Source organism: Metschnikowia bicuspidata (assembly GCF_001664035.1).
Source record: "Metschnikowia bicuspidata var. bicuspidata NRRL YB-4993 chromosome Unknown METBIscaffold_3, whole genome shotgun sequence".
Classification (NCBI taxonomy): Eukaryota; Fungi; Ascomycota; class Pichiomycetes; order Serinales; family Metschnikowiaceae; genus Metschnikowia; species Metschnikowia bicuspidata.
The window spans coordinates 2,271,769-2,293,009 of NW_017387733.1; the positions used below are offsets into that span (position 1 = coordinate 2,271,769).

General features: G+C 50.1%; 9 protein-coding genes and 1 non-coding gene across 10 annotated transcripts; 4 read left to right on the forward strand and 6 right to left on the reverse strand.

Moving 5' to 3' along the window:
* Positions 1 to 1,432: 1,432 nt before the first annotated feature.
* On the reverse strand, positions 1,433 to 1,714 carry METBIDRAFT_22107 (uncharacterized protein; the record flags this gene model as incomplete). The annotated part of the gene is made up of 1 exon (XM_018855139.1): positions 1,433 to 1,714. A coding segment is annotated over one exon (282 nt), but the record flags the coding sequence as incomplete, so codon positions are not given.
* A 1,405-nt stretch (positions 1,715 to 3,119) lies between these two features.
* METBIDRAFT_12126 (uncharacterized protein) lies at positions 3,120 to 3,800 on the reverse strand (the record flags this gene model as incomplete). Its single annotated transcript, XM_018854173.1, has 1 exon — positions 3,120 to 3,800. The coding sequence occupies one exon, from the start codon at positions 3,798 to 3,800 to the stop codon at positions 3,120 to 3,122; it is 681 nt and encodes a 226-aa protein (XP_018712151.1).
* Positions 3,801 to 6,721: 2,921 nt separating this feature from the next.
* MAS1 (Mas1p) lies at positions 6,722 to 8,131 on the forward strand (the record flags this gene model as incomplete). Its single annotated transcript, XM_018854174.1, has 1 exon — positions 6,722 to 8,131. One exon carries the CDS (start codon positions 6,722 to 6,724, stop codon positions 8,129 to 8,131), a length of 1,410 nt encoding a protein of 469 aa, XP_018712152.1.
* A 716-nt stretch (positions 8,132 to 8,847) lies between these two features.
* NGG1 (histone acetyltransferase) lies at positions 8,848 to 10,827 on the reverse strand (the record flags this gene model as incomplete). Its single annotated transcript, XM_018857397.1, has 2 exons — positions 8,848 to 10,218; positions 10,432 to 10,827. 2 exons carry the CDS (start codon positions 10,825 to 10,827, stop codon positions 8,848 to 8,850), a joined length of 1,767 nt encoding a protein of 588 aa, XP_018712153.1.
* Positions 10,828 to 11,442: 615 nt separating this feature from the next.
* Positions 11,443 to 11,921, forward strand: METBIDRAFT_190121 (uncharacterized protein). Its single transcript, XM_018854828.1, has one exon. The coding sequence runs from the start codon at positions 11,527 to 11,529 to the stop codon at positions 11,815 to 11,817; it is 291 nt and encodes a 96-aa protein (XP_018712154.1). The 5' UTR covers positions 11,443 to 11,526; the 3' UTR covers positions 11,818 to 11,921.
* Positions 11,922 to 12,025: 104 nt separating this feature from the next.
* Positions 12,026 to 12,928, reverse strand: METBIDRAFT_40809 (mitochondrial 37S ribosomal protein mS35; the record flags this gene model as incomplete). The annotated part of the gene is made up of 1 exon (XM_018857317.1): positions 12,026 to 12,928. One exon carries the CDS (start codon positions 12,926 to 12,928, stop codon positions 12,026 to 12,028), a length of 903 nt encoding a protein of 300 aa, XP_018712155.1.
* Positions 12,929 to 14,037: 1,109 nt separating this feature from the next.
* Positions 14,038 to 15,216, reverse strand: METBIDRAFT_78550 (putative peptide hydrolase; the record flags this gene model as incomplete). The annotated part of the gene is made up of 2 exons (XM_018858897.1): positions 14,038 to 15,129; positions 15,190 to 15,216. The coding sequence occupies 2 exons, from the start codon at positions 15,214 to 15,216 to the stop codon at positions 14,038 to 14,040; spliced, it is 1,119 nt and encodes a 372-aa protein (XP_018712156.1).
* Positions 15,217 to 16,041: 825 nt separating this feature from the next.
* Positions 16,042 to 17,022, reverse strand: METBIDRAFT_78551 (aldo-keto reductase superfamily protein; the record flags this gene model as incomplete). Its single annotated transcript, XM_018858898.1, has 1 exon — positions 16,042 to 17,022. The coding sequence occupies one exon, from the start codon at positions 17,020 to 17,022 to the stop codon at positions 16,042 to 16,044; it is 981 nt and encodes a 326-aa protein (XP_018712157.1).
* A 1,218-nt stretch (positions 17,023 to 18,240) lies between these two features.
* METBIDRAFT_32129 (uncharacterized protein) lies at positions 18,241 to 20,151 on the forward strand. The gene has a single exon (XM_018855986.1). The coding sequence runs from the start codon at positions 18,348 to 18,350 to the stop codon at positions 19,983 to 19,985; it is 1,638 nt and encodes a 545-aa protein (XP_018712158.1). The 5' UTR covers positions 18,241 to 18,347; the 3' UTR covers positions 19,986 to 20,151.
* A 679-nt stretch (positions 20,152 to 20,830) lies between these two features.
* On the forward strand, positions 20,831 to 20,903 carry METBIDRAFT_t139. The gene has a single exon. It is a non-coding gene; the product is annotated as a tRNA-Ala (tRNA).
* Positions 20,904 to 21,241: the final 338 nt, after the last annotated feature.

Consider the following 21,241-nt stretch of genomic DNA (forward strand, 5'->3'; position numbering starts at 1 on the left):
GCGCGATTGGATCAGAGTGGAGCGGAACGGCCTAAACACACCCGTTCATCCAGAGAACATGGATTTAGGCTTTCAGCAACAATGACGAAGGAGCCTGGTGTTTGTGCTATGTTCAGATTTAAAAGCTAGGCAAAATGTGCACGAAATGCCCGCAGGTTGTGGTGGATTGGTACATGGCATTTGTTTTGCATACCCGAGACTTTGCTAAACTTAACGATCAGACAATACGAACGAGCGATAGCTTCATGTGTATTTGTGCCAAACGTGTAGTTTTGCGCCAGACATAAGTTGACTGAAAGCAGCTTCAGCCCTTTTGAGCTTTCCGTTTTCTTTTTCTGTTCTGCCTATTCGGGTTTTGGCAAAGATCTTACATTTTGTGATCGGCCTTTCTTCTTCAAAAGTGTAACATTCCAAAACCAACGCTTTTAGTATGCGGTAACTCGGGTCACATTCCGCCCTCCGCTCTCCTCAGTGGCATTTTAGCTGAGATCATGCTATAGTTCTCCTGACTGATTTTGGAGGGTACACCACTGCAGATGGCCTTTCAGCGACTACTCTTTCTTAACGAGTTTTTTCTCTCTTCCGGTTTTTCTGTAGCGCTGCTTGGTATCTTTGAAACAAAAATGGGTTTTCTGGTTGGATGTTTCTGGGAAATGGCAATTCATGCTTTGCTGGAAATTACTAAGAATGAAATTTCGCACCCATTGGTGAGCAGTGCAATGCCCTTGAACCATCCAGCACCTCCATTCTGTATACATATCTACACGAAGAATGAAATATTTTATAAATCCATGGAAGTTGATATAGAAGTTATTTGCAGTAGTGGGTACATAATATAAATGGCGATTATTTCCCAGAAATGTTTGATTCAAAGATCTAGTGTATGGTGCATCAAAGTTCTTTTGCAATATTAAAGCTTTCCGAGTATCAAGAAAATTCACAATTGGTGATGGTAATCCGAATTTGGGGTAGATACACAATCACTTGCAGCTCAATTATCTGCTTCCAACCTCTCAAGAAGCATTCTCTTTACACTCTTTCATCTGCTCGTGATTTGTGATGTGCATCAAGCTGAGATGGTCTCTTTTCCGTCAAAACAACCAATGCTTTCTGAGGCAGTCTAATTCAGGAGCTTTCAAAATGTCACGGAGCGCCACGCCAGTTGGCGCCTCCATGGTCGAGTGTTCAATTTAACACGAAAAGACAGACGCGTTTGTTGGAAAGTTACTCGGGCAAGAACATCTCAACTATAGCTATATTCCCCGGTCACAGATCACTACAGGCTGAAGAAGCAGCGAATATTGGTTGGTCTATATGTACAGTAACACGGACCCGTGCTTATCTATGCGAATTTAAATGACTGTTCAGCGAAGATCTTCGTTCCAAGCGTATCTTCCCTATGCAATGTGGCCTTGCCTCAGCATTTGCCCTTGGCAACAAGCTCGGCCTTGTACTGTTTCCGGTCAAGCTCCTTCTCCTTGATTGTCTCGTAAAGGAGCTTCCGGAGCTCGTTGTTTTCGTGGATGAGCTCGATTTTGATGCGCTCGTTCTCATTGAACTTGCCCAAGAGGAAATTGAACTCCTTGCAGAGCTTTATGTACGTGGTTTTCAACGCCGTGAATGTGCCGATGAGTCTACTGCTGCTGGCCATGGACCGCTTCAAAATGGCCACGGTTTCCATATTTGGCTGCACCGGCTCTGCCGCGGTGGCCGTGAATTTCTTTTCCTCGTGCTCGTTCTGTGCTTCTGTGGATACGCTCGTTCCAGACTGCTCGATGCTTTCAAACGGACTGGCTTGTGGAGACGCGCTCGAGGAAGGCAAGGAAACGTGGTCCGCGGGGCTACATTCGAGCTTTGGGATCTGCACGGCGGCCTCTGAGTTTTTTTCAATGAGCGTGCCGAAATCCCTGGCGAAATTGGCCGGCAATCCGGCCGTTTCGGAGTGTTTTCGCTTGCGAGAGAAGAACGCAGTATCGCTCTCCATGTCGGCCATGAAGTCGTCGAAATCTTGCCCGATGAAGGCCGAGTCGGCGTCTTCTATTTTGACTGAAGATTCATCTAGGGCCATTGGAACAACTCTGCAGGCTCAGGGGCGCTGAAGTGCCGGTGAAATTGGGTGTGTGCAAGTTCTAAAGTATGGAGCTGGGGGGGGCGTTCAACTCAATGGTGTGGGGGCGCTTGCAGGCGTGAATTTGGGGGAATGTGCACGTGACTCTGTCGAAAGAAAAAGCACCGGTTTCAGTGCCCGAAGAAAAGCGGTGGTCGTGGATTCCGATGGATGCAAGTTTGCAGATCTGCTTCTGGGCCAGATTCGGCAGGCCCCATAGTAGGGCATCTCGCGCGATGAGGTTTCGCGTGGGGCTCACGGCCGCGTCACGTGCCGCCTACGAGTGCGTGGTGTGCTATGAGAGCTTGTATGTTCTATAACGAATGCCTCCGGGAAATAAATGCAGCCAGTGATGATAAATAAATAGTGTCGGTGGTGGTTATGTTGCGCGAGACTCGCGAGGACAAGGGGGGTGTGGATCGGGATCGGCTGTCTTTGCCTGCCAATCCAGGTGAAATGAAATCATGGCACGCGAGCATCGTCTCTCGGGTGTCCCGCTGCATCAGAGAGCGAAGTCGCCGTGTCGCTTTTGTTTTGGTTTTTTTTTGTGTTTGTTTGTTCTGTTCTTTTTTTTGGCTTCTTGTTCAGAACTCTCCTCAGTACTCTTCTTCAGGACCCTTAGAACTTCTTTCCAGAACTCTTCAGTACTTCTTCAAACTGCTCCTTGGGGAATTTTCAGAAATCTTCTTCAGAGCTCTTAACTAGCGCTCTCTTTGAGATTTCTTGGTCTCCTAGTGGAAACCTATTCTCAGTACACATTTTCCGTACTCTGCTTAGTACCCTGTCAAAGCTTCTTTCGATACTCGTCTCAGCATCTTACAGTCCGTTGAGTACTTTTCGTTCTCTTCCAATGCTCTTCATTCTCTTCCAACTTTCATTCTTTTCCAACTTTCATTCTCCTCCAATTTTCATTCTCCTCCAATTTTCATTCTCGTCCAATTTTCATTCTCTTCCTATGCTTCTCATTCTCTTCCAGCGCTCTTCGCAGGTGTTCCTTAAGGCCCCATTGGCCCTACTTACGGGGCCACATCCCCAACTTGCGGACCTCGCTGAGCACCGAGGTCGTCTTTTCCGTGACCTCATGCACCAACTCGTGCGTCATGTCGTTGACCTCGTCAAACTCCTTCAAGAGCGTGCAGCCGACGTCCTTGACAAACACCCCCGACTCGTCCCACTTCTCGGCCAATGTCTGGAGCACAGACTCAAAGCCCTTCTTGCCGATGCTGGCATTCTGGCCAAACCGCTCCACGGACCAGTCCTCAATCTTGTTGCAGATGCTCTTGAAGCTGGAAAACGCAGTGATCTCCGCCTCTTGCTCGAAAACGGTCCTGCTGCCCTCCAAGCTGGGGTCCGGTCTATATGTCACGGTCTCCTTGACCGAAAGCAAGTGGTTCATGGTCATGTTTGCGGACTTCATCACCAACTTTTTGGTGACAAGATCCACTTCGCTGATCTCGCGCACAAAAGAGCACTCGTCGCCTCCCACAATGGACCGGAGCCACCGGGGAATGGGCTGCTTGCATGCAATGAGTCTCTCTGTCCGAAGCGTCTGCCTGGCCACGTCGATCTCGCGGTGCAAGATGTCAACGCTGATCACGTGCGTGGCCAATTCGTTGGGGTACTTTTGCCAGTTGGCTGCCGTGACCTGTTCCCAGGAATAGTCAAAGTAATGCGTACTCTCAAACACCTTCATGGCTGGATAGAAGAGCGCGTGGCTGGTGTGCAAAGCGTCACGTGACGGAAATGACTATGTGTCAGCTTGTGTAATGCAGTACAGGCTAGCTGAGTGGTTTGCAAAATCGGTAGCGAAAGTGTGCCTAAACAACGTGTGGTGATAAGAATGGTAGATGTGCAAAGATTGCCGCGTAGCTGTGCGACTTCCCCCTCCTTTAAACAAAAGGGCCCGGTTTTCGTAATGCTTTTTTCGCACGCGATGATAAGCCCGGTGATGCGCGTACTGCAGCTAGCGGCCCGGGCGCCCTGGCTGCGTCTGGTGAAAATTGGTCTGGCTGATTGGTGCTTGCACCAGTAGCCTGAGGATGGGATGATATAGCCAAAAAGAGGAATGCATGTTGGGGTACTGGAAATGAGGACAGTCAAATCTGGCACTTTTCCGGAGAACCGGGGCACGTGACCCCGGCCATGGGGGCAAAACTGTCTGCTGTCGGAATCTGCTGATCCTCGGATCCGCGATCGCAGGTCACGCCCGGTGGCCCTGTCCAATGGCAAAACAAAGAACGACATCCAGGAATACAGGGAACGAAAAAAAAAACCACTACTTGGTATTTGGTGTGGGAAGGTAGTATTGAGTCGTGTCATCACGTGCCCGTTGGCAGTAATTGGTTCTCGGGCCGTATATATGAAGCAGGACATTGCAGTAGAGTTATACAGACTACTAGCTAAGCGAGGTCGAATAACATAGAAGGTGACTAGAAGATTTGCGAGATGATGTGATAAGAATTGTGGACGGTCTACTGAGACAAATGAGAGATGAAAGAAATCAGATGACTAGGAGGCGAAGAGACAAGCACACAAAGAGAGACAATTAATGGACGGTCAGTGGAGCCACTCCCGTGGGCAGGGCTGACCACAGCCGCACGAGTGAGTGATTCATCACGTGGAGCCTGTGGAGTCACTACCGATAAGGACGCAAATGAAGCAAGGTTTCTAGCAAATACATATAGATCTCAGAAATTAGAGAAATGCAATAAAAAGGTTGTTGGTTTATTGGTATTTAAGAACTGGTGGCGAAGAGATGCAATAATATTAACCAGTGTGCAGTCCCGGATTGGCCCGATTCGACATGCGACGGATAATCATTGCCGAGATCTCTGATGGCCCGGATGTTGCTTGTCGCTTTGATTGTGTGGGTTTTCTAGGTTTTGGGCTTTAACGTATGATCGTTGCCATATCAGAAACTTGCATCACACAAGTACTTTTATGGCACAGCTGACCAGCCCACTCACAACAACCCAAGGATCCGCGTGCGGATTGTTCGGGTACACAGATTTCGGTGTGTGACCAGCAATATCTCAAGTCCATACTCATCTCATAGATTCTCATAAAGGTTATGCCAGAACGGTGTGCTTGGGACGTTCACGATGATGTATTAAGGTCCATAGTGCGAGGTGCGATTTCCAGAAACCCGAATTCCAACCGAAACGGGCTTGCCTATTTAAATTTCCTTTTTATTTACTTCAGTCTCGACTGGCCTGGCTTTTAAGGTTCAGTATAGATGTCTGCACCAAAGAAGTGGCAAAGACAATGTATTTTTTTGTAACCCGTCATGTTTTCAGTTTGATGAAATAAAACCCGTACTTTTTGATTTTTGCAATCACGTGGCGATATTGGTGGCCCACACCGCCGGCGGATATTTTGCACAACTGACGTCAAAGTCTAGCAGCGAGGTTTCGTGGACAAGCCTGAAGTATCTGATGAAAATTTATATTTGGACAAAACTCTCGTCAGTTGAAATATCCGAAAAGTTAATCCACAAATGAAAGTCCGGTTTGAACGAGGCATTCGAAAAGAAGAGGCGGGGTTTACTTTTCGCCGTTTGGCTGCGAAATTCGGAATTGGCATCAAAGGAGATACAAAGGATATTCGAATTTAGCGCCAAAAGCGCCAAAATAGAAATTTGTCAACAGAAATACTAGGAACGGATGAATCATAGTCTATTAGGACAATACGCAGTGCTTCCACGAGAACGCGGCCTAATTTATGGTATACTATTTGTTCGGTCACGGTGGTGGAACATCACAGCCAGGCCGATGGCTGACCCTGCAACACCAGAATTCCCAGGCCTTTGCAGAAAGAACAAAATCGCGAGGCATACTTGGAAATGGCATCATCTGTGTTTATATTTGACTGCTTCGGGACTACAAGACTCGCTTCTAAGAGATTCATCTCGGGCCGCTTTGTTCGATTCATTGCCCATGTGTTCAACCAAACAAATCTTGCCAGCCAAATTATGTAGCATTGGATGAGGTTTTTTTCAATACGAAACAGAGGGCCAGCCAAGTCAGTAGCTCGTGAATTACCGCACTGCAAAGTACGGCACAGATTCTAGAACCCAGGTTGTCGCACAGGCCTGTCATTACTCAGTCGCATAGTCGCTGGTAATATATGACCAGGCTCGCTCAACTGGACGCAATCTCCATAGAAATCTTGGAAACAATCCGGCCCGTCTCTGTGATTCCTCTTGGGACTGTAGATGTTTTTTCCATGCCTCATTTATACCCGTCTTTCTTGCTCCTACATTTTTCTCCCCACCATTTCTATGCCGTTCTCTTCTTTCTCCACCATTCTATACCAATATCTTCTTTCACTTCTTTCACTTCTTTCACTTCTTTCACTTCTTCCAATATTCCCTTCTTTCAATCCCCCTTCTTCCGCTTCTCTTCATCTTTCTTTTTCCATTCTTTCAATCGCCCCTTCTTTCCCTTCTTTCTTTCTTTTTTTTCCTTCTTCAATCTTCCCTTCTCACCTTTCGCTGGCGGCCCCAGCTTCTGGCCCGGCCCCAGCTTAATAATCGCGGCGCGCACACCAGTGCACCCCCGCCATAAGAGCGCCATCGAGCCAGATCTAACTACTCCATATACGCCATCATTCTTCATGTCCAGACTTCTCTCCAACTGCACCAGAGTCGGCCGCGTCTTGCGCAGCAGCAGCAGGCATCTTGCGACCGACAGCACAGTGGGCTCGTACTACAAAACCACCGTGCTCCCAAATGGCTTGACCGTGGCCAGCGAAAAAATGCCCGGCACAAAGACAGCCACCGTGGGCATGTGGATAAACGCCGGGTCACGTGCGGACAACCCCTCCAGCAGCGGCACGGCGCATTTCCTCGAGCACCTCGCGTTCAAAGGCACGGCCAAGCGGTCGCAGTACGCGTTGGAGCTCGAGATCGAGGACTTGGGCTCGCAGATCAACGCCTACACGTCGCGGGAAAACACCGTGTACTACACCAAGTGCTTGTCCACAGACTTGGAGCAGAACGTGGACATTTTGAGTGATCTCCTCACCAAGTCCCGGCTCGAGAAGCGTGCCATCGAGAAGGAGCGCGCCGTGATTCTCCAGGAGAGCGACGAGGTGGACAAGATGTTTGACGAGGTGGTGTTTGACCACTTGCACGAGATCGTGTTCCGCAACCAGGACTTGGGCCGCACCATCTTGGGGCCGCGCGACAAGATCCGCTCCATCGACCGCGCGGACTTGGTCAACTACATCGGCACCAACTACAAGGGCGACCGCATGGCGTTGATCGGCGTGGGCTGTGTGGACCACGACCAGCTCGTGTACCACGCCCAGAAGTACTTTGGCCACATCCAGAAAAGCGCAGTTCCGTTCAAGCAGCACGGCGACGACCTCCCGCTTTTCTACGGCGCGGAAAGACGCCTCCAGGACGACTCCATGCCCGTGACTCACGTGGCTCTAGCCGTCGAGGGCGTCAGCTGGTCTGCGCCTGATTTCTTCACCTCGTCGGTGGCCAACGGCATCATCGGCTCGTGGGACCGAGCCGTGGGCATCGGCTCGGACTCGCCCACGCCGCTTGCCGTGACTGCGGCCATGGGCGGGCCCTCCAACACGCCGGTGGCGAACTCCTACATGGCCTACACGACCTCGTACGCAGACACGGGCTTGATGGGCGTGTACTTCACGGCAGAGAGCACCACCGACTTGTCGCTCTTTGTGAACGCGGTCTTGAACGAGTGGGCGCGCTTGAAGGCCGGCCAGATTTCCGACGAGGAGGTCGAGCGGTCCAAGGCCCAGCTCAAGGCATCGCTCGTATTGGCCCTCGATGACTCCACGGCCATTGCGGAGGACATCGGGCGCCAGCTCGTCAACACGGGCTACCGTCTTTCGCCGGAGGACGTGTTCGAGCGCGTCGAGAACATCACCAAGGAAGACGTGGTCAACTGGGCCAACTACAGACTCAAGGACAAGCCCGTGGCCATGTGTGCCATGGGCAACTGCCGCACGCTTCCCTCGCACAGCGAGTTGACCCGCGGCATGAGCTTGTAGGGCTCTTTAGGCATTGGATGTCGTGTGTGGTGACTCCTATTTAATTGCATGTAAATATACAACTTCCTTCTCCACGGAGTGCTTCCAGGCTCGCTCTGTCTTTCGTCCCTAGGTGTTCCACTTGCCTTTTTTCTTCCAGGGTACTATATTTCCAACCGGTCTTTATATCAACGTAATCATGTACCTTTGTCTCCTTGGCACAGGGCTCAATCTAATGAAAAACAATCTCTCGATTAGTGAATGAAGGTCTTGCAACAAGTGGAGCAGTCAGCCGTTCTATAGAGCGGCGCTCTCGAACACGAACGCTTCATCTGGGGTATTTAGCTCAAATGTACTGTTCAGCCGTTGCATCGATTCTCTGTAGCTAGTAGCCGGATATGCTTCTTGAGCTAGTAGCCGGATATGCTTTTCCGTACCTAGATTCCCCGTGGCATGATATCCCAGCAAGCCTCTCCATACCACCCTTTACTATTTTTACATGAACGCAACCTTCAACGCACACTGACTGTCCGATTCTTCGCGCTTTCCAGAGGCTGATATCCATGTCTTTATTGAGCGGTCTCCGTGAACATGCTTCAGCTTTGGCATCACCCCTTGAACTTGTCCTCACTCCAGAAATTTGCCTAGCCGAGCAGGCAGTATACGTCCTCGTACGTTTCTGTCTTGGAAGCGTGCCATCACAAGGCCTGTTTTGCGTCCAGAAACCCCGCCCCCAGCTAAGATGCGTCCTCGTTGGCAGCCTCGACCTCCGCATCGCCCTCGTCGTCATCAGAATGGACGTCGTTGGCGAAAACGGACGAGTCGGGAATTCTTTTCATCACCTCCGGGGCGTCAAAGAGCTTGCCGATATTGCTGATCCACCGCGTGCGCTTTTCAAGAAGAGTCTTGAGCCCGCTGTTGGCGGTCTGCTGCTGCGCCAAGTTGGTGGTTTCGGGCGCAAGCTTCTTTCGCTTGCTCTTGGCCTTGAGCCGCTTCGTGTACGCCTGGTCCACTTGTTTGTCTAGGTCCTCCAAGATGGTGGAGAATTCCTGGTACGCCAAGTGCTCCTCCAAGACGGGCAAGAGCGCCTTCTTGCGTTTGCGGTTGCGCACCACTGCGCCCTTGAGCTCGTCCTGGAGCTGCCTTATTTCTGCGCAGATCTCGTCGTCCTCTCTGTTGATGATCCAGTCGTCGGAGTCGATGACGCTGCCCTTTTTGGCCTTGCCGCTCTCGCAGAGGGGCGTGTTGGTGAAGATGCCAATGTACTTCAACTCGCGCTTCAAGCGCTCCTCCATCGAGAGAAAGTCCGTGTCCTCGGAGGGCACAGCCATGTTCAACTGGCAGGCCGAGTCGCCGCCAAACATGTCCTCGCCGATGAACGAGCTCTCGCTCTTCATCGTGTCCGACATGTTGTCGGCGTCGTCGGCGTCGTCGTCGGGTTTCTTGGCCTCGTGCACACTGAGAATAGCCGAGAGCAACCTGGTGGAGAGCGGGCCGCACGAGACATCCTCGGTCAACAACTTGTCGTCCACCAAGTCCTCGGGGTCGCCCTTGGGCCGGTACGCCTCTAGCGGCGGGCGCTGGAAAGACGGCAGCGCCAACTTGGAGCCCAACGCCGCGTCCTCCTCGGCCCACGCCTCCGTGTAGAAGGGCCCCAACTTGGGCACCAAGTACGGGCTGACCAACGGGTCGTAGTTCTTGTCGAAGCCCGGCGGAATCACGAACTTGTCCTTGACGAACGCGACGTCCTCGCCGGCAAAGAGACGGAAGAACGACTCGATGTACGACTGGTACGTCGAGAACTGGACCTGGTTGGCCGGCGCCTTTGTTTTCGAGAAGTCGTGGTCGGGGATCTCGCCGGGCAACATCCGCTTCAAGTCGTTCGCCGGGTACAGCGCCACGCCGTACTTCTTCTTCAAGTACTCCTTGCCCTGGGTCTCGAGCCCGTTGTTTTCCTCGGAGAAGAGCCCGAGCTCGGCGACCGCCGTCTGCGATAGCGTCTGCACGCCCACGAACTCGGACTTCGGGTTTTTGAGCCGCGTGTCGTTGCCCTGGGTATACGAGCCCGTCTGCACGGGCGGCTTGGGGTCGTCCTTGCTGTTGACAAGCTCGGCTCCGGCCGCTTGCGGGCCCTTGGTGTCCGTCTGCTCCTCGCCCAGAGGCCCCGGCCCGTGCTCGCGGCGGGCCTCGTCTTCAGGCTGGGTTTCGGGGGCGGGCAGCTGGCCGTTTTCCGGGCCCGGGGCCCCAGGCTCGGCCGGGGCCGGCGCTGGCTCCGCGACGTCTGTTGGCGCGGCGTCGATGTCACCCTGCTGGGCCAAAACGCGCCGTTTTTTCGCGGGCGGGCCCGGCTCGCCGCCGCCGTCTTGCTCGGCGCCGGCCCGCTCGCGTTTGAGCGCCCCGTCGGGCGCGGCGCCCGCGCTGTGTTCTGCCTCTGCCGTGGCCTCAGGCTCCGGGGCCTCGTCTTCTGGCGGCGGCGGCTTCAGCCGGGCCTCGCTCAACATGGCGTCTGCGCGGAGAAGCAACGCGCGGTCGTGCTCCTCGCTGGCGGCCAAGCTGGCGGAGAGCTTGGTCAAAAGCTTGCCCACGTTCTGGAGCGTGTTCAAACTGGGCACCTCGCGCACCGCGTCGCCGTCCAAAAGCCCGGCGGAGGGGTCGTACTTGAGCCGGAGCTCGTCTATGATGTCGCCGAGCACGGTGGAGGCCGAATGCAAGCCCATGGTCGGGAATCCGGAGGGGGTTGTACCGCGATTGTGGGTGCTGGAGGGCTTTGCAAGCGGGGGCACGGAAAGGGGGGCACGGAGCACGGATTTCGGCCGGGAAAAGACGATGCTGCTGGTTGCGAGAACGGCGGCGGGGGTCTGTGCGCTGCCGGGAGTTCGAGACGCGTTTCGGCGGGTGTGGAGTGGTGGACAACAGGGACGACGCTGGCCTAGCGGTACTCCACCATGGCAGGCCGTGGTGCACGGGTGTCGGGCCGGCGCCTGCTCTGCGATGTCGGTGCATGGGCCGGTGATCTAGATCGGCATTTTTGTGTAGATCGGGGTTTTGTATAGATTGGGATGTTTATGTAGTTTGGGATGTTTATGTAGTTTGGGATGTTTATGTAGTTTGGGATGTTTATGTAGTTTGGGATGTTTATGTAGTTTGGGATGTTTATGTAGTTTGAGATGTTTATGTTGTTTGGGATGTTTATGTTGTTTGGGATGTTTATGTAGTTTGGGATGTTTATGTAGTTTGGGATGTTTATATACACGGGATCGTTTATAACATCGAGCCGTTTGTATACAAATGTTTCTTCATCAGTACCATTGGTAAAATTGCCGGTTTACTTTCTATTGCTTCATAAGCCTTAATCAGTATAATACTTAATCCGTCAAATCTCTGTTTTCCTTTTGACTAATCAATAATCTAGATACATGGGTCGTTTCTATACCTCGAGCCGTTCATCCAGATCGAGTCGTTTATATACATGGGGCCGTTTATCTATATTGAGCCGATTATCTACATGGGGCCGTTTATCTACATGGGGCCGTTTATATACATGGGGCCGTTTGTATACATTCAGTCGTTTATCTAAAGCCGTTTATCTAGATCGAGCCGTATATATACATCGGGTTGCTCATATACATGGGACCGTTTATCCATATCGAACCGATGATATGCATGGGGCCGTTTATAACATCGAGCCGTTTATACACATCAAGTAGAGCCGTTGATATACATCGAGTCGTTTGCATAGATCGGGTTGTTTATAACATCGAGCCGTTTATATACATCGGATTGTTCATATACATGGGGCCGTTTATAACACCGAGTCGTTTATATACATTGAGCCGTTTATAACATCGAGCCCTTCATCTAGATCGAGCCGCTGTGTACCGGGCGGCCAATCCCGCTCATGCCTCGGAGGCGCGGCTACGGCGACAAGCTCTTCACGTACTCGGCATCCATGCGCTGCTTCACGGCATCAACACACTCCTTCACAATCCGGTGTTTTTGCACCGGCGCGTCCTGAGGCCTCTTCCACAGCTCAGGGAAAACCGCGGCCTTGCGGCGGGCGCTTTGGCGCACATTGTTGAGCGGAACCTCGTCGAACGTATTCTTGGTGAGGTCCTTCGATTCGCGGAGCAACCGGTTGAAGGTCTCCACCAACCACCGCGCGTTCTGCGTGGACTCGGGGTACCGGTCCGTAGAAAGCCGGAACGTGTTTGAGCGGTGGTCGAATTTGTCGCCGGCCAAGAGCTTGAACTTCGTGGCTTGGCGGTCCGTGAGACCCAAATGCTGGAGTTTGACGGAGAGTGCCACGGATCTGTTGACTGCCGTCGACTCGTCCGAGAAGTCCGTGGTGAACTTGAGCTTGAGCGGTGTTTGGGCGGCCGGCTGCGGCGTGTACGGCTGGCGGTACTTGGCCAAAAGCGGCATTTCGTACGCGCTGATGCGGTGGAGCTGCTCGAGCCTTCTCTTCTCGTGCGGAGTGGCGCCCTTGTCCAAAACGGGCACATTCGAGTACTTCTTGGGAAGGCCCCTGAGCGCCACAGGCGTGTTGTTCATGACTCTCTCGGCAAAATTGTCGATTTCGTAGCTGTACGCCAACGCTGGCGACGCCACCTTCAACTCCGCGTACGTGGCCAAAATCGCCTGTCGTTCGGCGTCATTGGGCGCGTACTTCTCGCCCAAGGCCGTCTTGCGCATTTCGTGCAATTCGAACACCCGGTCGGCGGGCAAGCCTTGCCATTTATGGGGGTTCAAATAGAGAGAAGAACCCGCCTGCGACTGGTGGCGAAGCGCAGCCACGTGACGAAGCCCGCTGTTTTTCATGAGCACCTGGCGGACCGGCATGTTAGCGTGTGTCTTTAAAGTTCCAAACGCTGCACAGATCCGAGCTTGCGGTTGAAATCAGTGTACTGTTCACCAGTCAGTTTAGTCTTTACACGACTCGAGGTTGTTTCTCACGATAATTTTTTCCGCGCCTGTGTGCAGGCGCCGGAGGCCGGGCCCAGTGCCGGGCCATATTAGCAATAGAGTTGCAGGCATCAGATGGCAAGATATGTTGATCGTTCCATAATAGCTGCTGCTGTTGCTTTTGGATTTTTATGATAATGGCTTTTTGGAGTTTTGGCTTTTCTTGATTTTGGCGTTTTGGGATGCGTGGATGGGATTGGTGGGGCTGGTGAGGTTGGCACTGCTCAGTAGTACTGATGCTATTTTGCAGTGGGTGCGCTGCTGGGAACGTCTCAATCTCCTAGATCACAGAGTCTCCATAGTGTTTAGATACAGAGGAATTTCCTTGGATGAGATTTCGTTTCTTTTGTTGGATTTTGGGACCGCAAACGCACCTTAAGAAAAGCGGTCATTTCTTTGGCCATGACCATGGAATTTACGTTGCGGCATACCACGTCTCAAAATATATGTGGCCATCGACGTCTTTCGGGGCTATCATATCATGACGAAATCACGCTGATGGTGATTTGCGATCCCGCAGTCATAGAGTCGGACCGCAATTAAGAAATACCGGGCGATTTCTTCTGCTTCGAAATTTTTGGTGCAGGGACGTATCTGCTTTATTAGATTTGCAATCAACAGGATCGCTTGGCCCGAGACAGAACATCCGAATGATTATCTTGGAGATAAGACTGGTTGTGCCAAAGGAGACCGGAACAAGTCATAAAACACCGAACTAGTATTACCACAGAAGTAGTGACATGACCCGGCATTGGAATGTCGAGCAAAAATGGTGGGTTTCCACCAACCACATAAAGCTTTCTTCAGAGCTGCTAGCGTCAAAATTTGAAACGTAAACCGGAAACACATGCCTCTCAGATGCCTTCATAAAAGTGTTTGTCAGTATCCCAGACGCCCCAGTATGGTCAAACCCCACTATGACGAGCGACCGCCTCCGAATGAAAAGCTGTAGATCCTCCGCAGCATTATTCTTTTTTCATCTTTTTTGTTTTTTCTTCGTCGGAGTCTAGTTTTCTCTTACGAGTCAGACTACTCTCCCCTGTATCATCGCACTTGGCGATTCCCTCGCTTTTTGGCTCGGGCTTCGCCTCTTTTTTCGTCTGGAAGAATGACGATATCGGTCTTTGTTTCACATTCTCCTCTTCGATTACATCCAGGCACTTGTTTTTGGGGTTGCCCACGGATTTTGCAACCGTGTGCCACCGAAGGCTTTCGTAAACAGGGTTGGTATCTGTGTTCAAACACGACTGCAAGATTTGCTCGTCCCAGACATCGTCCGGACGCAACCAGTCAAACCACGCTTTGGAGTTCGGCTCGATGAAGATCGGCTTGCGTGAATGGAGCCACAGCATGTCATTTTTGCCCTTCCCTGATGCAGGCCCCGTGACTATGGAGAACGACGAAAAATGCTTTGCACCCAGGGGCACCATCTCTGTATCATTGTAGTTGTGATTGTGTGAGTAAAGCCCGGCCAAAAAGAGGAGAGGGCTGGTGGGCAGGTGGACAAAGTAGGGCACCTTCCCTTGTTCAGTATTAAGCCATTCGAAGTAACCCAGAATCGGCACCACACACCGGGAGTGTTTGCGAGGTGTTGCCCACACTGTTTGAGCTTGTGCTAGTGTTTCCCGCCTACAGTTGAACAATTTCGCTTGGTGCTGTTGGACCTCACGCGAGTACTCAGTGCCATGTGTTTTTCCCGTGCCCTTCTTTACAGACTGTGAGTTTTGGGGCTTTGCCCATACAGGCAAAAGACCGAATTTCAGAGGCTCCATGCAATATATGATGTTTTCTTGTTCATTGTTTTGAGAGTTGTGTTTATCCATGTATATTATCGCACCTGTTGCTGTAGGTGGGATATTATACGAAGCCTGAAAACCTGACGACAACACATTCAAGTGTATTGTACACTCAGTGCCGCTGACGGATGCCGTGGTCTCATAGCGTTTCTCGAGCAGAGAATTTGGTGCGATTTCATGGTCTGTTTGTTCGGTCAAATCAGTGCTCTGATCTGGGTGGAGCACGTTTTCGTTGAATTGCTGCGGCAAGTTCTCAATTGACTAAGTGTTAGAAACTATGCAAAGGCTCCAGAATATTCCAGTGAGTTTATATCTACATACTATTCCCAAAGCGTACCGTCCACACATAATACAGCTCTTTAAATTGTGAATTTTAGAAGTAGTAGGGTTCACTTGAGAAAGCGCTGGATTGTATCGCGAGCAATCACCGCGCCTGCCAGTTCTATGCTGTGATGTAGATTCAAGGTGATCAGAAAGACAATTGACACTAACAAAACAGTAAAGCATAAACGGGCAAAATAAAGCCAGTTCCAGCTGATTCGGAATCAACAACGGATCATTCTTGATTCCATGTCAGCAGAATTGGAATATCACGTGACCCACGGCTAGTTTAGCTCAAAGATGACAGAATTTGAACACGAAAATTCCGAAGACTAAAAATAGAACACCTTTGTTTTCGTACTACTTGGCCTTTGGGGCTCCCAGCTGATGTCCTGTTGGCGACGCATTTGGTGCGTGGAAGATCCCAGTGATGATGTGACGAGTGATTGCGAAACCTGTTTTCTGGACTCGCTACTTCATTAGGCATGACAGCTTTAGTTATGCAATTCTGTAATCTCTGACTTTTAGACAGAAGCTACATATATATTGGTTGCAGGGGCACTAAAAATCTGAACCAGGAAATGCAAATGGGCACAATCCAATAATCAATGCTCATTTACCCACTGGAGCCTCCATTAAACTTACCCAGAACCCCAAATATCAGCCATAACAAAACCTGGCTGGATGAACAGCTCCTCGAAAATGTAATGGCGGGCGCATCCGCGATAAAACTAGGCATGTCTATAAACGTGATCAGACCAGGCAATGTCTATAAATTGAAGATATGACCCTGCCCAGCCCCTGCCTTCTCTGCATCAGGCAAAGCAAATCTGCAGCGCTCATCCGATCAGATCAATCCTTCGTATGATACAAGTTTTTGAAGAAGCCACGGAAATGGAACTGCGAGCCCGTGTCGTCAATCAACTGCACGTCCTCGTCGTCCAAGGCAAAGTCGTACACGGCCAATGCCTCCTTTTGTCTGTCGGACTGCAGCGACGTGGTGATCGGCAAGAGCCCCTTTTGCAACGTGTAGCGCAACAAAATCTGCGCGTCGGTCTTGCCGTATTTCTCCGCCAATCTCGGCATCACGGGCTTCAACGGGTGGTCCACGACCTCTTTGCCGTCGCTGTCCACGATCCGGAAAAGCGGCGACAAGGGCCCGTATGCCTCAAGCAAAATCTCGTTTTCCTTGGCGAATTCCCGGATGCCCTCGCTCTGGTTCTGCAAGTACGGGTGGAATTCGATCTGGTTCACCTGAGGAGAGTACTCAGGGTCGCCGCCCGCCACGAGGCTCAACAGTTTCAAATGGTCCACGGTGAAATTGGAGCCCCCAATAAACCGCACCTTGCCGTCTTTCTTGGCCTGGATCAAATCCGCCCACACGTCCTCTAGCGACTGCCCGTGCGAGTACTCCTTCTGGAAAAACGGGTAATGGATCAAAAACAAGTCTATGTATTCCACATCGGGCTCTTTCAAAGCAGCGTCCACAGACTCGGCACCCGACTTGTAGAAGGCATGTCTCTGCTCAATCCCAGGGTTATATTTGGTAGTGACAAAAAGATCCTCTCTCGCCACCCCCGACTTCTTGATGGCCTCGGCGATTTCCGGGTGAATGGTGTAGATTTCCGCGGTGTCCAAGTGCCTGAAACCGTTTTGCACGCTGGTGACCAAATTATCCACCAACTCGTCCACCAACGTGTTTTGCAACGACGCGTCCCGGGCCTTTTTGATGATTTGCCACTTGGTCCCGGAACCGGTTCCCAAACGAACGGCGTTGCCGGATTTAGTGGTGAGCTTGGTGCCGAAAGGCTCTACTGGCTGTGTTCTTGTCATATCAAATGAGAGTGTGAATGGATTCGATGTTCGAAAATTTCACAAGATAGCCTGAGTTCGGTGAGGTGCCGCTCACGTGTTTCTGGCACGCACGGTCTTTATATAGTTTGCAAGACGCTTATCGTGGGCATGATTTTCGCGGCTGATCTCGGTTCGATTTGTCAGTCACCTCCAACATGTACAGTACTTAGCTATCATAGTAGGCCGGTTCAGGGACCGCCCGCGCTTCCTACTTGAAAGGGAACAACAGCTCGTATTTGTCTGCACGACGGATAAATGACACATATGTGGAGGGGACCCTTTCTTGAAAAAGGAGAAACAATATTTTCTTGCGAGTTTACTTTGTGTGGGAAAGCTGGATTTAACAAATATATATCAGCTGGGCAATAATGACAGTGATTCAGTTCGCCATTGTTGGGCCTGGCACCTTTGATTCCCTGAGGGTGGGCAGAATATGAAATTGCTTGAAAGAACATCTTTTGAGCCTTATTGAGGTCCAAAATCTCCATATTTTTGTTTGTTAAAGAAAATGCTGAATGTTTTTCCTTTCTCTACTGCCGTGCGTACTATTCATATTGGATTTGATTCTAAGACTATAATAGACTGGGAATCATTCTTGATGGGTCTCGTTTGAATAGACGGTCATGTGAGCCAGAGATACTTCTCAGCCTTGCTTTCTTTTGCAAAAAATCCCCATAGTTCTGTCAAGTGGTCTATCACTGAGCCTCCATAAGCTCGATTTTAAATGAAAGCACCTTTCGATTTCAAGAAGAAGATTTGGCAAGCCCAGCAAATAATACAGGCAAACGCCCGTCACAATTAATCGGCAGATTTGTCTTTCTTACTTTTAGACATGACTGCTCTAAAGGCCATGGACCTCATCAAATAAATATACTTAGAACACAACTCAAATGACAGAAAAAAGATCTTACAGGGCTACTCTAAAAGGCACGTGAAATTGTACTGGAGGTGCCAGAGGAGCTTCGAAGAATGATGACAAACAACGCCCACTTTCCTTCCTCCTTTTTCTTTATTCTTTTTTGTTTTGGTCATTTTTCGAAGCTAGTACGTCAAAGCCCAGCATGATCTTTTCCCAATCAAGCACATACTTGTAGTTGCAGCGCCCCGACTTGACAACTCCGTATCACGTGACTGTGCCATTTCGTCAAGCGGCTCCGCGCGCCCAGCAATGCTCAATCTCTTATCTCTTCCTCAACTCTAGAAGTAGTATATCAGCTGGAAGTAGCAACTAGGAATAGTAGCATTTGCTTCCAAATTCTCCGAGTGCCATTTGCGTCTTCTCTTTTAGTCATTTCGCACCTCAAATGAGATTTGCCGCCTTAGCCGCTTTGGCCTGTGCTGTAACAGGCACAAACGCCGCCGTACTTCCCGGGTTCAGTCTTGCTTCAGGGGCTGGAAAAACCCAGCAGGTGTTAGCCAATAATTGGGGTCACGTGTCCGCCCAGTATGCGGACATAATGGCTACTTTGGATGAAAAAAAGGGCGATGTCTACTCCAGGCTCGCCCAGTATTTCAGCGAGCCTGACAGTAATGTGCCACAGGCCATAGTTAACATGTGGCAGGACATTTTTTTGGAGTTCCCCAAGCAGGTTTCGCAATTGGCCTTCAAAAGCCAGGCGAAGAAAAGCAGCAAGAACCTGGCCTCGTTTGACTTCCATGTGTCGGATGCCAGGTTTCCTAACCATCAGTTGCGGGTAAAATCGACGCCCGAAGACTTGGGAATTGACTCTGTGAAGCAGTACACGGGCTATTTAGATGTAGAGGACGAGGACAAGCATTTCTTCTACTGGTTTTTTGAGTCGAGAAACGACCCGGAGACCGATCCAATTATTTTGTGGTTGAACGGTGGTCCGGGCTGCTCTTCCTTGACCGGGTTGTTTTTTGAGTTGGGACCCTCGCTGATCAACGCCAAGTTGGAGCCCGAGTTCAACCCTTATGCATGGAACAATAACGCCTCGGTGATATTTTTGGACCAGCCTGTCAACGTAGGCTTCTCCTACTCGCTGCAGTCTGTGACTAACACCGCCGCGGCTGCAAAGGATGTGTATGCGTTCTTGGAGTTGTTCTTCAAGCAATTCCCTTCGTTTCAGAAAAGCGACTTCCACATTGCCGGTGAGTCGTACGCAGGCCGCTATATCCCGTTGTTTTCCTCGGAGATCTTGCACCACCCGGAACGCTCGTTCAACTTTAAGTCTGTCTTGATTGGCAACGGTATCACCGATCCATTGACCCAATTCGAGTACTATCAGCCAATGGCCTGTGGTGAAGGTGGTGAGCCTTCCGTGTTGCCAGCCGAGGAATGCGCCAATATGGCTGCTAATATTCCTCGGTGCACTTCTTTGATTGAAGCTTGCTACAACACGGGCTCCGTCTTTGCATGCGTTCCTGCTAGTATCTACTGCTCCAATGCTGAAGAAGCTCCATACATGAAAACAGGAAGAAACCCATACGACATTCGGGAAATGTGCGGAAACGATGGCTTGTGCTACGATGGCTTGCTGTATGTCGAAGACTATTTGAACTCGCCCGAGGTGCGCCAGAAATTGGGTGTGGAAGTCGACTCATATCAGGGATGCAACTCTGACATGTTGAGGAATTTCTTGTATACGGGCGACGGACTGAGACCATCCCAACTTAGTGTGACTGAGATGTTGGAAGCAGAGGTGCCTGTCCTCCTTTACTCCGGTGACAAAGACTTCATTTGCAACTGGTTGGGCAATCAGGCCTGGTCAAACAAGTTGCCATGGTCCGGACATGAAGAGTTCGAGACACTGCCAGTGAGAGATTGGGTCGTGGGAAACAAGACTGCTGGAGAGGTCAAAAACCACAAGCACTTTACTTTCTTGCGTGTGTTTGATGCAGGGCATATGGTTCCTTACAACCAGCCCGAGAACGCCTTGGATATGGTAAACCGGTGGATTTCTGGAGACTATGTCTTCTGAGAAACTAGCCTTGTCTATTGTATCTAATAACAGAAACCCTAAACATTAGAAATTCGTTTGAGAAAGCCCGCGTTTGCGTATATAGAGCCACCACGGATTATTCCTGTCGGGCCACACCAGTAATAGTAGTAATGATTGTTTTTCATCTGTAATACAGGCATCAAAGTAAAGTTAACATTCAAACGGCTTGCAAAGTGCAAGGAGCGAAATTTTCAGCAAATTAATTATATTTTTAATTTTGTTTAAAGAAACATCAAACTGTGAGAAAAGGGTGTCACTGGATGTAAGAAGCATGATATTTTTTTTAGAGAAAAAATCCGTACTAACTAAACACTATTAAGAAAACCCTATTTTTGTTTTGGTAGATTCATCTGATTAAAGGGGCAAGACTATATAAGTAATATATATAAAAAACTTTAAACAGCTCCCAGCTACGTATCAAGTGTCTTAGCTCGGCTCGTCCCCTACTAGTCACGGCCTGGACGGTCCTCATGGCCCTTATCTGTTTACGTTTTGGATATTACGTCATCGACTCCTCGGATAGGTCTCCTGTAGTAGTTGCTTCAACTCAGATGGCTGTAGCAGACTTTAGGAGCCCACTTCCTGCGACTCGCCACGCCTTCTGGTGTAAACCTTGAAGATCGTGGTGACGAGCCGATTTAACTTTCTAAGTTCTCCAATGAGTTGTCGGCTGGGATCAGGTAAGAGTTTCGGCTTAGCGCTATGATATGAAAAGCATTATATAAAGAAATCATTTTTGAGGAAAAACAAAAACGAGCCAATTTTCAATAAAAACACGTTTTTTGTCTTTGTTGTTGCTTTGGAACCTCCCTCAAACACAAACTGGGCGTGTGGCGCAGTTGGTAGCGCGTTCCCTTAGCATGGGAAAGGTCTCCGGTTCAAATCCGGACTCGTCCATTCTTTTTTTGAACTTATCACATAATTTTTGGGCTGTTTTTGCGGCTCTCATGTAGTATCGTATGGCTGTGTATTTATAAACGAGTTTAGCAAAAAAAAATGAACGGAAGAAAACTTTATCTGATGATTGGCTCTGTGAAACAAGCACATGAGGCAAACCATTAGGACATCCAGGTCAGAGAACAGTGTGCTAAAATTACCTACGCTCGCCAATAAATAATCAACATGTGGTTTGTAGTAGATGAAAAAGAATAGGTGATTCAAAAGACACCAATAATGGAGGGGAAAATTACACAGAACCATCGCCACATCATTCACTTTCTATTAATCTACTTGTT